General features: G+C 37.1%; 1 protein-coding gene across 1 annotated transcript; it reads right to left on the bottom strand.

The window, feature by feature from the left end:
* Window positions 1–943: 943 nt before the first annotated feature.
* Window positions 944–7,190, bottom strand: LOC123534281 (amine sulfotransferase-like). The gene is made up of 7 exons (XM_045316451.2): window positions 7,079–7,190; window positions 5,741–5,951; window positions 5,354–5,513; window positions 4,158–4,318; window positions 3,534–3,634; window positions 2,548–2,725; window positions 944–1,826 (listed from the first exon to the last, which is right to left on the bottom strand). The coding sequence occupies exons 2-7, from the start codon at window positions 5,916–5,918 to the stop codon at window positions 1,714–1,716; spliced, it is 891 nt and encodes a 296-aa protein (XP_045172386.2). The 5' UTR covers window positions 5,919–5,951; window positions 7,079–7,190; the 3' UTR covers window positions 944–1,713.
* Between the last annotated feature and the right edge of the window lie 9,209 nt (window positions 7,191–16,399).

Raw genomic sequence — 16,399 nt, 5'->3', positions numbered from 1 at the left:
TATTAAAGACAATATTCGACAGCATTTTCCCTTCAAAAGTGTAATAAGCCCGAAGCTAGGGACCTGTGCTCTTAAGCCCCGAATTCATGTGGTGGCTAATGTTAAAACCCGGAGTGATACCTAGAGAAAACTTGGATGGATACAGGACAAGTAGTCCGCCTATAACGACTAGATTATCTTTTAGTTTTACCATTTCTCATATTCTTAATTGGGTCTGAGTAGATTATCTATTTCATGTTTTATCATATACAACATCTGAATAGCTTCGGGAGTCATTAATGCTTCGACCTGACTGAAAATTGAACTCTTAATTATCGATGCATATACAAACAATTTTAAGTAAGATACACTCTGTTTTATTGTTGCTGGCGTTGTTTTTTTCACCGTTTTTCAATAGTATTTCAGTTATGTAACGGCGGACAGTTACCTAACTATAGTGTTCCTGGATTCTGTACCAGTACAAACCTATTCTCCGCAAGTAACTGTCAACTTCGCCACATGAATCAGAGGTGGAGGACGAATGATTTCAGACACAATGTCTATTTTTAAATCGTCACGGAGAACATAAGGCCCGCCCGAGGATCGAACTCACTACCCCGCGATCCGTATTGAGCTAAGCGGGCGGGACCGGCGTTGCTCTAAGAAGAGACATAAAATCAGGGGCGGTTATTATATTATTTCATCCCTGTCGTAAGGATATACGGAGTTTTTTCTCTGAAAGATGCAATATGATTACTGAGGTATCTGAATACAGATCGGAAATAGCTCATCAGGTACAAAGTAGTTTCAAGAATATTGCACAAAGTAGTTTCAAGAATATTGCTATACTACTTTACTAGATTAATCATATACGACACAACTGATATATCATCTCGAGTAGTCACAGCTTGTGACTGGATACTGATATCTAATTTCGAGATTGGAGTCACAACTTAAGACTGGAGCCTGGAGTAACAACTGATATTAAACACGAAACTGGAGTCAATTCTGAAATATATCATCTCGAGACTAGAGTCACAACTTGAGACTGATACATCATTTCGAGACTGGAGTCACAACTTGTGACTGATATATCATTTCGAGACTAGACTCACAAATTGAGACTGGAGACTGATATATCATCTCGAGACTAGAGTCATAACTTCAGACTGGCGGCTGATATATCATCTCGAGACTGGACTCACAACTTGAGATTGGAGACTGATATATCATCTAGAGACTAGAGTCACAACTTGAGACTGAAGACTGATTCATCATCTCGACACTGGAGTCGCATCTTGAGACTGGAGATTGATATATCATCTCAGGTCCAGAGTCACATCTTGAGACTGGAGACTGATATATTATCTTGAGACTAGAGTCACAACTTGAGACTGGAGACTGATATATCATCTCGAGACTTGAGTCACAACTTGAAACTGGAGACTGATATATCATCTCGAGACTGGAGTCACATCTTGAGACTGGAGACTGATATATTATCTCGAGACTGGAGTCACATCTTGCGACTGGAGACTGATATAAAATTCGATATTGGAGTCACAACTGATGTAAAATTCGAGAATTGAGTCACAACTGAAATATAAACTCGACACTGGAGTCGCAACTTTAGACTGAAAAGTTGAAAACTGATATATCATCTGGAGACTGGAGTCACAACTGATGTCAAACTTGAGACTAGAGTCAAAACTGATATTTAACTCGAGACTAGAGTCACAACTGATAAATAAACTTGAGATTGGAATCTTTCAAATCTTCAGAAACCATTCCATCCACTGTTTCACTCTGAGCAACAGTAAGCCATTCTTTCCAGTTCCCGACTTCTCCTGTAACAAAAGACAAAGACAAAGTGAATGTTATGAAATAAAATGTTCTTTACGTTATTTTGGCAAGAGTTGTTCGCAGCAAAGTAAAATAAAATGTTCTTTGTGTTATTTTGGCAAGAGTTGTCCACAGTAAAGTGAAATCAAACGTTCTTTATGGTATTTGGCAATATTTGTTAATTAATGTGTCCTTTAAAGTACGGATAGTTTGTAATTTTCATAACATTATTCTCTTTATTATGATGGTAACTTGTCAGATAATATAAATTTTATTGAAAGAGGCGAGCTGTCGGAAAGCTCGGATTCATTGATTAACGTGCACCGTGTTGTCTGTGGCTCGTAAGGGGGAAGAAACTAACAGCTGGTCACTGCGGGCCCTCCACCTGGGCAGTGACCCGGAAGTCAAGTGCCCAACCTTTTGTCTTTGTTTACGGATGTACCTTCGCCGGGCGTGTTTTGCTTATATCACCATCAAGTAAATCAGCTATTTATTGATATTGAAAGACGAAAAATTACAACCACTTGATCAAATAAAATTGATAATGTACATGCAAACTAACGGTTCTTAAACAAGTGTACATGTATACAATTTTAATGAGCACTCGACTTCGTCATGACAATGATTATATTTAACTTTTAAGCTTGTGATAGTCTCCAAGAATAGTTGTTCTGAAGGTGTCGCAAAAGTGTTTTTAACCTTAATCAAAGATTTTGGAAAGCCTACCTTTTCTCATAAACCCGTAATTAATTTCTTCTTTATACGCGCTTGACCCAAGCATTTCCGGTGTATAACGTTGTTTCATTTGCAGGAATTGACACTTTTCTGAAATTTCTTGAATAAGTTCGTCAGTGAGTGAAACGTCGAGAAATGTCGCCAGTTTCCTAACCCCACCAAGCGTATCCTGAAAATAAGCGTGTACTTTTCACCAGATGTTACAAAATCTGCCTATCTTAAATCTTGTAAGAAATAAAAGATATAGATATCTATATATGATCGGCTGCAGGATGTTAGACATTACATGAAACTGATCATATCAATCGAGAAATAACAAGCTGACACCATCTTTTAGACACTACTCACATATGAAGCGAGCAGCACCAATACAAAAAAATATACAGCCAGTTTGTGTTAAGGTAGCAGACCCGTGAGGACAGTCGGCTTTTTCCGATCGATGACGTATTCACCATAATATGTGATTTCGGCAGTCCTCTGTTGTTACAGCAGAAGGATGCCGAAATAGTATACCAGAACAGTTGATCGCACAAAAATTGTCGAATGTCATCTGGGGACCACTACCTTATCATTGGTGTTTAACCTTTATAGCCTGCTGGCGGCAAGTGATTCTGCCTTTGCGACCAGTGAAGACCAAGATCAGCCTGCACATCCGTGCAGTCTGATCATGGTCTCCACTGTTCGCTACTCATGCAGTCAATAAATTTTCAATAAACACCCCTTCGAATAATAAATGGTATTGCCTAAATTGAATGATGGACCAGTTCATTATAGAAACTTATCAGGGTAAGGATAAATCATTTTAAAGCTTTCAAAAATATAGAGTTCATTCCCAGTTTAAAAACATCCAAACTCTATACGGAGTGGAACAGCTAGTTCAATCTACCTTAGCATTCTTGATGTCAAGCAGTTTTTCTTGGGGAGCTGAGTGGTCTTGGAACATAACTTTTCTATGTTTTAATATTTCTGTTCCTTACCCTTTTAAGTTCTTCAAAATACAATACAAGCATGTCGTGTTTGTTAGCTCTGTATACATCTTCCCAATCCTTCAAATATTTCAAGTATCTGTCATAGGCAACTGAAAATGTACGAAAACGTCGTGCAAGATACTTTAATTAATTAAATCGCTTGGAATAACATCTTCAAATGCATGTTTTTGAAAAAAAAATATACTTATTTGATCAATTATGTGTGTAATATCTAATTCTCTTAATTTGGCTAGTGACTTTGGTATCCTTCAAGAACAAAAATATATAGAGTGAAACTTCAGTTGTACGTTCGTGCGCCCATAGATTTTACCCTAAAATGTATCGTCGTCGCCAGCATGAAAACTATTAATCATCTTAAATTGTCAAAAGTAGAAGAATTCTTCGAAAGTATCTTAAGGTAGTGGACCCGTAATGATAATCGGCAATTTCCGTTCGTTTTCATATTCTCCGTATGCGATATCCGTTGAAATATGTTTCTGTTTTGGCCGAACGATGCCGAAGGATGCCGAAGTCGCACGTGGGGGATACGTAATGGCACGGAAATTGCCGAGTGTCATTATGTGTCCATTACCTTAAGGAACTCAGCGTCTGTAACCCAAAATTAAAACTTACGATCTCCACGGAGGAAGAGAGGTAGCCAATTGCTGAACTTGCCGGTGTAGTTGTAATGTTTAAAGGCATACATCATACAATATAATGAAACAGCCACATCTTTCGGGTTTCGAACCACGAATACAAGTTTCACTTTCTTGTTATTTATGTCCGGCGGAATCCTGAAAACGTCATTCTACGAATATAACATTTCAAATCAAATTTAACATTATGAAAAAATGCACGGAATAGCAATAAAAACTGTATAACAAGGGTTGTTTGTAATATGCCTCTCAGAGGGAACTATGTATTTTATTTCTATTGTGACCGAGGCCTTATGACCTCAAAAAAGGATAAGCCTCGTCTGATCACAGGCAATCATTCTTTGAAAATTGACGGCCGTACTAGTAAGCCAAACAAAATGCTCCAGATCTTGATCAGAAACCATCGTTTTCAGTTTAAGATCACTGTGACATTTGACCTACTGACCCAAAAACATTAAGTATCAACTGCTGACCACAAGCAATAGTTCTATAAAGTTAGAACAAACGTTCTGGAGTTATTAAGCGGTCAGTACATAAAGTAATAGGGATCATCTTCTGACTACATGCAGTCATCCTATGAAGTTTGAGGGTAGGAGGCCAAAGGGTTCGTGAAGTCATTTCACTCTCGAGGTCACTTTGACCTTGACCTTTGATCTATTGACCCCTAAAACAATAGAGGTCATCTACTGACAACAGGCAATCATTGTAAAAAGTTTGACCACTGTGGGCCAAAGCGTTCTCTAGTTATTGATCACACATCAATTGGTCTATCGACCGACACAATACATTCTTTTTAGAAAGAGTGGAAAGGCGTTAAAAATGTGTAGTCGTAAAATTTGTGAATAGGACTTAACTGTATAGTTGTATTTAATGTCTATTATTCATTCGAAAAGCAACAAGAAATTACAATAGAAACCAATCCGAAGTGAACGTAACTTCATTACATTATCTATGAGCTCTATACCAATTCAGTGTAAAACCACAGGTGCTCGTCCAGTCTTTGTGCCCACATGGGTCCGCCCATAAAGAAAAAAAAATCATTTTTTCGTGTTAGCATCATGAATAGTGGTTTTTAATTTATGGGGGCACCCATATGGGCACCAAGACTGGACGAGCACGTGTGTAAAACGTTCCTCACAACTATACACAAGTTTTGTTTTCTTGCTGTATTACCTTCTATACGGCAGATGAGTATTCAGTACCCTTGGTGATGAAATATTTTCTATATCGCTGGCACACGTCGCTTCTAACATTGAGTGCATTTTACTTTGGTCAGGCCCTTCAGGTTTACCTTTCATCAACATTGTTAGAATTTCAAATGTCCAAGTGCATCCTAGGTAATGTAAAGACGATAATCATTCTTAGTCGTAAGTACCTTCTGGAATGAAATAACGAGTTTCCATATGAGCTAAAAACGGTCCAAATGAAATAATTCAATGTTTGCTGCCCATTTTCATGAATTAAAGACAAGGAGTTGCAAGCTAGATAATTAATAGCGTCATACGCGAGGACATGCCCATTATTACAATTGTTATTGTTATATTTTATTTTTCCTCTTACCTGCCTTTGGATATGAGCATAAGAGAACATCCCCGTCTTTAAACTTAAAATCCTTCAAATGTGTGTTCACATCGCGGATGTATTCAACTGTTCTACCGAAGAGAGACGATCGAAACTCTCCGAAGTCAATCATCGTCATAGCATCTCCACCTTCGTCCTTCACCTTGATCTCTGTCATTTCGTTTTTAATGCCGTCTTGTGTGTTAGGACACTTAAGGAACAAGAAAAAAGCAGGCAACTATTTAGTGTGTTATTTCAATACGAGTAGTGGCAGATGAATGCGATTACTTATTAATAACGATATTTCAGCAAAATAGATTTTACAGACATTTTTATATTGTAATTTACTTGTTGTCTAATAGATATATTGTATATATATATATAATAGATATATTTCTATATCAAATAAATTGTACATAAGTGTAATATTTTCCAGGTTATAAGATGTTTAAACAAAACTGCCCCTTCGTTTCTTAATCTGAAATAGTGTCACATGTAACATTTCAATGCACTTATCTTTACGGATCATTTTCCAGATTTTCATTCAAAGATAATCACGGATTACTGAAACTGAACTCATTCCGTTGCTATGGCAATGTGAATTGCTCAAATGTCATTATGCTCGTAACTCATGAAACATTCTGCGAAGACATCACTAAAAATTAGAGTTCAAATTGACGTTTTTGTCTATTATCTACAAATTACTACTGAATTCCATATATTTGTAGTGATATTCATGGAAACAGTTTGTAAGATATTCTAAATTTTGCAAGTTTTAATCATATATGTTGTCGTTTTGTGATATTCGATTTATTTCCATTTATTCACACGAGGCAATACACGTGCAATATTAGACTGACATTTTATGCAACATCAGGACTACCTGTAAAACTATGTAAGATACCAAGTAATCATATGAGCCGCGCCATGAGAAATCCAACATAGTGGGTTTGCGACCAGCATGGATCCAGACCAGCCTGCGCATCCGCGCAGTCTGGTCAGGATCCATGCTGTTCGCTTTCAAAGTCTATTGCAATTAGAGAAACTGTTAGCGAACAGCATGGATCCTGACCAGACTGCTCGGATGCGCAGGCTGGTCTGGATCCATGCTGGTCGCAAAGCCACTATTTTGGTTTTCTCATGGCGCGGCTCATATATGTAACCAGCTGCATATTTGTTGGAGGGGAGGTAACACAACGTTTTTGCATGAACCGTAAATGAAAAATATATGTTCCATAATTATGAAACAAAAGTAAGCTCCCTTACATAATAATGTGTATCATCCCCAAAACACCCCAAAACATGGCCCTTTCTCTATTATACAACATAAAAGCTCACCTGTTAAATCACTATTTTTGTCCTATATCTTCAACCTTGTTTATTTAGTACACAAAGGGAAGTAACCTGAAATGCACATATACTGCATCGGCGTGACAAAACTATGTAAAAGATAACGGCAGCGCAAATGTTACATCTTGGCTCCAGCGAATCCATTACTTCCATTGCTTTTTTTTTCTTTATAGTAGGCACTCAATGAATTGAGCGTGTTGTTTATTGTAGATATAGCTATTTTATACACAAATAACGAAAGCTAGGTGAGCTATATTTTTTTAATGCTGGGGCCAGTTAGAACATAGGCGTATTAAGTTTTTCACGAAAATTATTTGTTACTATTCGGCTATTCATAGAACTAAGCAGAACAAACGTGTGGTTAGCTATATTTTAAAGACATCATTTTAATGCATATTGTGTGAAAGAAAGGGTTCCATACTTAGGTTGAAACTTACAAATTTTTGTGAAACAAGTACAGGAAGTGTAATGTATAAAATTCTATTAAAAACAAACGAGTTTAAGTGTTTTGCCACATAGAAAAAAAAACGAAACGGGGTCTAAATTGCTGAGTGCTTTTAAGGCCGCTGACATTGACACACTTGTCCCTCGCCTAACGGTGTTCGAAAAAGCTCGCTTGAGGTTTAGAATTCTTCATCCGAGGAAGCTATCCAGCTGGCTTACGGGCGCCAGGTGCTCGTCCATACCTGAAGCAATTCCAGGAGGGGCACCTGGAGTCTGCCTCAATCGTGAAAAGCTGGAAAAGTAGCAATGCCGTGATGACTATAAGGCAAACAAAAATATCGAACGGTCGGCTTTCTTTCGCCATAATAACAGCCTGTAGGGGTCATTTGGATTTTAAGTTAATGATTTAAAACTTATCTGCCTTAGATCTTAAGTAATCGTTGATGTACATACACGCATTTGCTTATTCGTCTTCTTGCTAATGAACAATTGGGTTTTTTTAAAAAAAGAAGGTTTAAATGCAAGAATTTCACTCGTGTTTAAATCACTTAATATTAATACGTATAAAATATCTTTTTAAAATTACTTTACAAGAATTGGGTGATGGCGTCTTAACTTTAATTTAATTTTTTTTTGGTTTTTAGTTCTTATTTCTATCGAGTAACGTTTCATGTCGACAATTTTTTGTTGCAACAGAAAAACATCAGAACCGTTTCTTTTAAATGCCTAGTCAAAATGCTGATCATCAAAATGATGATCATCAAAATAGTTCTCCCGGTCCAACAGCCTCTACTTGACATTTACTAATCGTGTCTCAACAAGCGACAGCTTCAGGACCATTCCGTGCCCAAAGAGAATATCACCATGCGATTTAGATTCAATGTTTCAGATAGCTTTTCATTGGGTATAAAACATGATCAATATACGAAAGAAATATCAAGATGCGGTGAAACCTTTCATGACAGGAAATAAACTTCAAATGAAGGCAACTATCGTCTGGTCAATATTAGTTAAATCTAAAATAAGCACATTACTAAGGCATCAAGAGTCTAGACTGGCATCAGTCGTTAGAGTCATTAAATGCATAAAATCAATCCTCTTTGATAGCACTTTCTGAATTTTTTTTTACTAAGTTTAGATAAGCAACAATAAAAGGGGGCCACAGAATGAGGAAAAGAGAGTTTTGTAATGGGCCTGTTGACATTTTTTTAATGAGAATGGGAAACGTTTAATCTCAACAAACATGTAAATCTATCAAGAGTCCAATAGGCCGATTTAATACGCAATGTAGGTCTACCGCTTCCCTGTTGATGAAAGACAGGGTAAAATGGAATAAGAACGAGAGATACCAATGTCCGTTTGCATTTTTATTTAAAACCTGGAGAATCGGGCTTAGATCTTGTGCTGGTATAGTTGTGGAGAAACTTTACTAATGGTTATATTAAAATTCATTTACTGATGAAGAATTTTAAACTAGACACTGCGATATATGGACCTGGGTCTTGGACGCGAAGCATAGTCTCGTTATTAGCATTTGTGCCAAAAAATATTAAGGTCTATTGATGATGGCTTAGCATTGCATATAATTGAAAGCTTGTATTCAAATCCCTTGCACTATTTTGCTTGTAATCTTGATTGCGTGTATGATTTGTGTTACATGTTGAATAAATAAATAGTCTGTTAAACTAGCTTTATCACCCATCTAAGGAATTTAAGGACGCATGCTGCAGTTTTGGTTAAAAAAAATCCCCAAAGTAGAATTTGTTCAAACTTTGTATATGAACACAGTGTCATGTTAGAAACAGAACTATGAAAAAAGAGGGCCAAGATGGCCCTAGGTCGCTGACCTGAGTAACACACCATAACAGTGTAAACATGTTTTACCTAGTGATTTCATGGAGACAAATATTCTGATCAATTTTCATTAAGACTGGACCAAAAAACGTGGCCTCTTGAGTGTAAACAAGCATTTTCTTTGATTTGACCTAGTGACCTACTTTTTAACCCACATGACCCAGATTCGAACTTCGTGTAACATTTTATGAAAACAAACATTCTGACAAAGTTCCGGGAAGACTGGAGCAAAAAAGTGGCCTCTAGAGTGTATACAAGCTTTTCCTTTGATTTGACCTAGTGACCTAGTTTTTGATCCTACGTGACCCAGATTTGAAATCATCCAAGACTTCATGATAAACATTCTGACCAAGTTTTATGAAGATAGAATCAAAAATGTGCTCCCTGTGGTGTAAACAAGCTTATTGTTTGATTTGACTTGGTGACCTAGTTTTTGATACTACATGACCCGGATAAAAATTCACCTGAGATTTCATGCAGACAAACATTCTGACAAAAGTTTCATGCACATCAAATTAAAAATGCAGCCCATATTGTATGCACAAGGATTTTCTTTGATTTTAACAGGAAACCTAGTTTTTGACCCGAGATGATCCAGATTCAAATATGGGCTGAAGATCATCAAGATCATCATTTTGACCAAGTTTCATGAATATAGGGTCATAAACGTGGCCTCTGGAGTGTTATCAAGCTTTTCCTTTGATTTGACCGGATGACCTAGTTTTTGGCCCCACATGACCCAGATTCGAACTTGACCTAGAGGTCATCAAGACAAACATTCTGACTAATCCTCATGAGAATCAAACTTAAACTGTGGACTCTAGTATCTTAACAAGATTTTCCTTTGATCTGGCCTAGTGACCTAGTTTTTGAACCCACATGAGCAAGTTTTGAACTTGACCTAGAAATCATCAAGACAAACATTCTGACCAAGTTTCATAAAGACTGAGTCACAACTGTGGCCTCTAGAGTGTTCACAAGCTTTTCCTTTGATTTAAACGAGTGAACTAGTTTTTGACCCCATACGACCCAGATTCAAACTTGACCTAGAGATCATCAAGACAAACATTCTGACCAAGATTCATAAAGATTGAATCACAACAGTGGCCTCTAGAGTGTTCACAAGCTTTTCCTTTGATCTGGCCTAGTGACCTAGTTTTTGATCCAACATGACCCAGTTTCGAACTTGAACTAGAGATCATCAAGACAAACATTCTGACCAAGTTTCATAAAGATTGAGTCACAACTGTGGCCTCTAGTGTTAACAAGATTTTCCTTTGTCCTGGCCTAATGATCTAGTTTTTGATTCCACATGACCCAGTTTCAAACTTGATCTAGAGATCATCAAGACAAACATTCTGAACAAGCTTCATAAAGATTGAGTCTCAACTGTGGCCTCTACAGTCTTCACAAGCTTTTCCTATGATCTGGCCCACTGACCTAGTTTTTGACCCCACATGACCCAGTTTCGAACTTGACCTAGAGATCATCAAGACAAATATTCTGACTAAGTTTTATAAAGATTTGGTCACAACTGTGGCCTCTAGAGTCTTCACAAGGCAAATGTTGACGGATGCAGACGGACGCCGGACAATGACTGGTCACAATACCTCACCTTGAGCACTTCGTGCTCAGGTGAGCTAAAAATCGAAGGTCACCATGCTTGTTCAAGAGTTATCTGCCCTTGAATATTCAAATTTGAAGAAAAATCCAGTTTTAAGGGTAGATAACTCCTAAACAAGAACGGTGACCTGATTGTTTTTGCATTTTTCTGTTTCTAAAATGAAACTGTGTTCATATACAAAGTTTAAACTAATTCTATTATTGGGAAATTTTTGCCCCATCTCTCATACAAAAAACTGCAGCAAGTGTCTTTAACATACCTGTCAGGAATGTTTGACAATGTGTCACTGGGAAGACCTGTGTACGTTCTCCAAGGTCAAGGTCACATTTGGAGATCAGGGTCTGTTTTAATTCCGTTCTGCAATTCGGATAATAACATTTTATACAAATGTTCTACAGAACAAGATACTGTGTCACTTATGAGAGCAGGCCTGTGACTCACAGTGGAGGAACTGTTTCGTCCACCGTATCTGTAACATTTTGTAAATTGTAGCCTTATTTTGTAGAATCAATAGAGAATATATACATTATTTTAATGGTCTCCAACATCGGCAGTAAGGCATTTTTTATTCCTAAAGGTATCTCAAATAATGTCTATTTTCTGGGAAAAATGTACTTTCTCTTGTATAAAATCACAAGTTAAAAAATTGAGAGTTTTAATAAAAATAAAAATGTGCATGGAAATGTTGATTTATTTTATGCTAAGATATCCTGAAAGATTGACGAATAAGGTTAAGTCAAAACTGAATTTTGAAAAAAACATTTGGTGGAATTTACTATGGCGATAAATTCAAAAATAATTAAAACCTTTTGAAAATTTATGAATTCCTATTACCAATCTCACAGTTCTTTAAAACGATGTTTATTATCAGTGGAATTGTCTTATTTAACCTTTAGCCTGCTGGTGGCAAGTGATTCAGCCTTTGCGACCAGTGAAGACCAAGATCAGCCTGCACATCCATGCCGGCTGGTGCTTGGTCTGCACTGTTCGCTATTCAGTCAGTAAAATTTCATTGAACATCCCTTTGAATAATAAATGGTATTGCCCAAATTGAATGATTGACCAGTCCATTTTAGAAATTAAGCAGGGTAAAGGTTAAAAATTTAAAGACAAGTCAAGGAAAATCCTTGTTTCGGAATAGGTAAATGTCACAGTCAAAGGGGCCATTTCATGTCCTGCACATAACTCAGACTTAAATATCAAGACAAATGTTCCATATAACAAGACGCATTTAGATGTATCTCATTTCAGCAATACCAAGGTCAATGTCACCATTTACGGTCAAAGGCTTACATGATCTGTTTAATTTCCAGTAACTCTGCAATTAACCAATCTTGATACTATGCAAGGATCCATATAATTCCTATAGTCAATCTTAAAATAGCATAATTACAAAGTACACACATTTCATTTAAACAAGAGGGGCATGGTGGCCCTATATCGCTCACCTGAGTACCATTGCTCTTAATGATAAGATCAAGTTTTGACATAGGTCACAATGTCATAGGCATACTCATTAAATATCATCAGAATAAATATTTTCTTGTAACAGTCCCTTTTGAGCTATGGGTCACATACTAGTCAGGGCCAATCTCTATATCAAGTTTGAGGGTCCTAGGCTCAAATGCTGAATTTTTGTACAAGCATGACTATTTCTTACCCTGGAAGACTTGAATAACATTTAAAACCAATCTCATTAGATGCTGCTGAGGTATATTCCTTTACATAAAATAAAGGGAGGTAATTTGTCATAAATTCAGTCAAAAATTATCTACCCTGATTGTCCGAGTCCATCTGATGGCATAAATGGCATTTCAAATCAGTATCTTCATTGGTTACTGAGATACACTCATTTTAATTTGAAACAAAGGGAGGTAATTTGACATAAAATCAGTCCATAGTTATCTACCCTGATTGTCTCAGTCCAACTAATGATAATAATGAAATTTCAAATGAGTCCTATAAAAGCTTACTGAGATAAATCCATTTTTATTAAAATCAGGGGAGATAATCATACATTGGTAGAAGATACAGAGTAAAAGCTTTCACAACAATATATTAGAAAAGTATTCATATCGATAAACGTTCAATCAAGAGTTATCTAACATGACTATTTCCTACCATGGAAGACATAAATAATGTTTCAAACCAATCTCATTAGAAGCTGCTAAGTATATTCATTTACATAACAATAAGGGGAGGTAATTTGTCATAAATTCAGTCAATATGTATCTTCACTGATTGTCCAAGTCAATCTGATGGCATAAATGAAATTTCAGATCAGTATCTTCATTAGTTACGGAGATATACCCATTTTGATTTGAAATCAAGGGAGGTAATTTAAAACAACAGCTCGTCGAACATGAAATGCCCTCCTTGATGCATTCAGTAATTGCACAAGGAACAGAAATTATATGCTCACTGTAAACAAAAGTTCTACCATTCTGGTTTAATCTGACCTAGACCTTTGACCTATTAACCTAACAAGAGATTACAGAGTGATTTTGGCGCCATCCACTGAGCCATGTTTCAATGTTCCAAATTTCAAGACTAGCTCAAGGTCAAAATCAAGGTCAAATTTCATTTCGGTACAAAGCAATGTGTATGTGGTCCAAATTTGAAAACTGTGGCTTGAGAAATGTGAAAGCAGGTCACTAGATCAATTTCAAGGTCAAAGTTCATTTCAGTATGTGCTTCAAATTTGGAGGCCCTAGCTTGAGAAATGTGAAAGTAGGTAATAGGTAAAAATCAATGTCAAATTTCAATTCAGAAAACAAAAATATGCATACGGTCCAAATTTGAAGCCTGTAGCTTCAGAAATGTGAAAGTAGGTCAACCTCAAGATCAAAGTTCATTTCGGTACACAAAACTATGCATGTGGTTCAAATTTGAAGGCTGTAGCTTGAGAAATGTGAAAGTAGGTCACTAGGTCAAAATCAAGGTCAAATTTTGTTTCGGAACACAAAACTATACAAGTGGTCCAAATTTGAAGGCTGTAGCTTGAGAAATGTAAAAGTAGGTCACTAGATCAATTTCAAGGTCAAAGTTCATTTCAGTATGTGCTTCAAATTTGGAGGCCCTAGCTTGAGAAATGTGAAAGTAGGTAATAGGTAAAAATCAATGTCAAATTTCAATTCAGAAAACAAAAATATGCATACGGTCCAAATTTGAAGCCTGTAGCTTCAGAAATGTGAAAGTAGGTCAACCTCAAGATCAAAGTTCATTTCGGTACACAAAACTATGCTTGTGGTTCAAATTTGTAGGCTGTAGCTTGAGAAATGTGAAAGTAGGTCACTAGGTCAAAATCAAGGTCAAATTTTATTTTGGAACAAAAAACTATGCATGTGGTCCAAATTTGAAGCCTGTACCCTTAAAAATGTGAAAGTAGGTCAATAACAAGGTCAAAGTTTTTTTCTGTACACAAACCTATGCATGTGGTCCAAATTTGAAGGTAGTAGCTACAGAAATGTGAAAGTAGGTCACTAGGTAAATCAAGGTCAACTCATGTCAAGGTTCATCTGGCCACTCAAAACTATACATGTGGTCCAAATTTGAATGATGTAAGTTATGGACATGAAGATTCTAAGTTTTTCCCTATATAAGTCTATATGAACCATATGACCCCTGGGGCGGGGCCACATTTGACCCTAGAGGGATAATTTGGACAAACTTGGTAGAGGACCACTAGATGATGTCATATACAAAATATCAAAGCCCTAGGCCCTGTGGTTTTGGACAAGAGGTTTTTCAAAGTTTTTTCCTATATAAGTCTATATAAACCATGTGACCCCGGGGTGGGGCCATATCTGACCCCAGGGAAATAATCTGAACAATCTTGGTAGAGGACCACTAGATTTTGCTACATACCAAATATCAAAGCCCTAGGCCCTATGGTTTTGGACAAGATCAGAAACCATTTAACTGTTCCTGGCCAATGTGACCTTGACCTTTGACCTAATGACCTCAAAATCAATAGGGGTCATCTGCTGGTCATGACCAACCTATCAATTTTCCTGACACTAGGCCCAAGCTTTCTTGAGTTATTGCCTGGAAACCATTTTACTGTTCCTGGTCACTCTGACCTTGACCTTTGACATACTGACCTCAAAATCAATAAGGGTCATCTGCTGGTCATGACCAACCTCCCTATCAACTTTCGTGACCCTAGGCCTAAGCGTTCTTGAGTTATCATCCGGAAACCGTTTTACTGTTCAGGGTCACTGTGACCTTGACCTTTAACATACTGACCTCAAAATCAATAGGGATCATCTGCTGGTCATTTTTGACCTCCCTATCAACTTTCATGATCCTAGGCCCAAGTGTTTTCGAGTTATCATCCGGAAACCGTTTTACTATTCAGGGTCACTGTGACCTTGACCTTTGACATACAGACCTCAAAATCAATAGGGGTCATCTACTGGTGATGATCAACCTTCCTACCAATTTTCATGATCCTAAGCCCAAGCGTTCTTGAGTTATCTGGAAATGGATGGTCTACATTCTGACCGACCGATCGACCTACCGACCGACATCTGCAAAACAATATACCCCACCTTCTTCTAAGTGGGGCATAATAAAATCAGTCCATAGTTATCTACCCTGATTGTCTCAGTCCAACTAATGACAATACTGAAATTTAAAATGAGTTCTACAAGTACTTACTGATATAAATCCATTTTGATTAAAATCAGGGGAGGTAATCAAATATAAAATAACTCCAGAACCTAAGATTGGTTCTGAAAGATTCTTCATGGAATCCAAGATTTATTGTTGTTGAAGATATTTTGCAAGTTTGTATCAAATCAAACCATAAATGAAGTCTCTATATGGCTGCAAAAGCCAAAATAGCAAATTTTGGACCTTCAAGGGGCCATAACTCTGGAACCCATGACGGGATCTGGCCAGTTTTCGAAAGGAACCGAGATATTATGCCAATACAAGTTGTGTGCAAGTTTGATTAAAGCTGATTGCAAAATGTTGTCTCTATCCTGTTCACAAGCCAAAAATAGCAAATTTTAGCCCTTTAAGGGGCCATAACTCTGGAACCCATGATGGGATCTGGCGAGTTTTCGAAAAGAACCGAGATATTATGCCAATACAAGTTGTGTGCAAGTTTGATTAAAGTTGAATGCAAAATGTGGTCTCTATCCTGTTCACAAGCAAAAAATAGTAAATTTTGGCCCTTTAAGGGGCCATAACTCTGGAACCCATGATGGGATCTGGCCAGTTTTCGAAACGAACTGAGATATTATGCCAATACAAGTTGTGTGCAAGTCTGATTAAAATTGATTGCAGAATGTGGTCTCTATCGTGTTCACAAGAAATTGTGAACAGACGACGGACGGACGACGGACTACGTGACAGGTGAGCTAAAAAAAGAAACAAAA

This window comes from Mercenaria mercenaria, chromosome 12 (genome assembly GCF_021730395.1).
Source record: "Mercenaria mercenaria strain notata chromosome 12, MADL_Memer_1, whole genome shotgun sequence".
Classification (NCBI taxonomy): Eukaryota; Metazoa; Mollusca; class Bivalvia; order Venerida; family Veneridae; genus Mercenaria; species Mercenaria mercenaria.
This window is presented reverse-complemented; position numbering and strand designations above follow the sequence as displayed.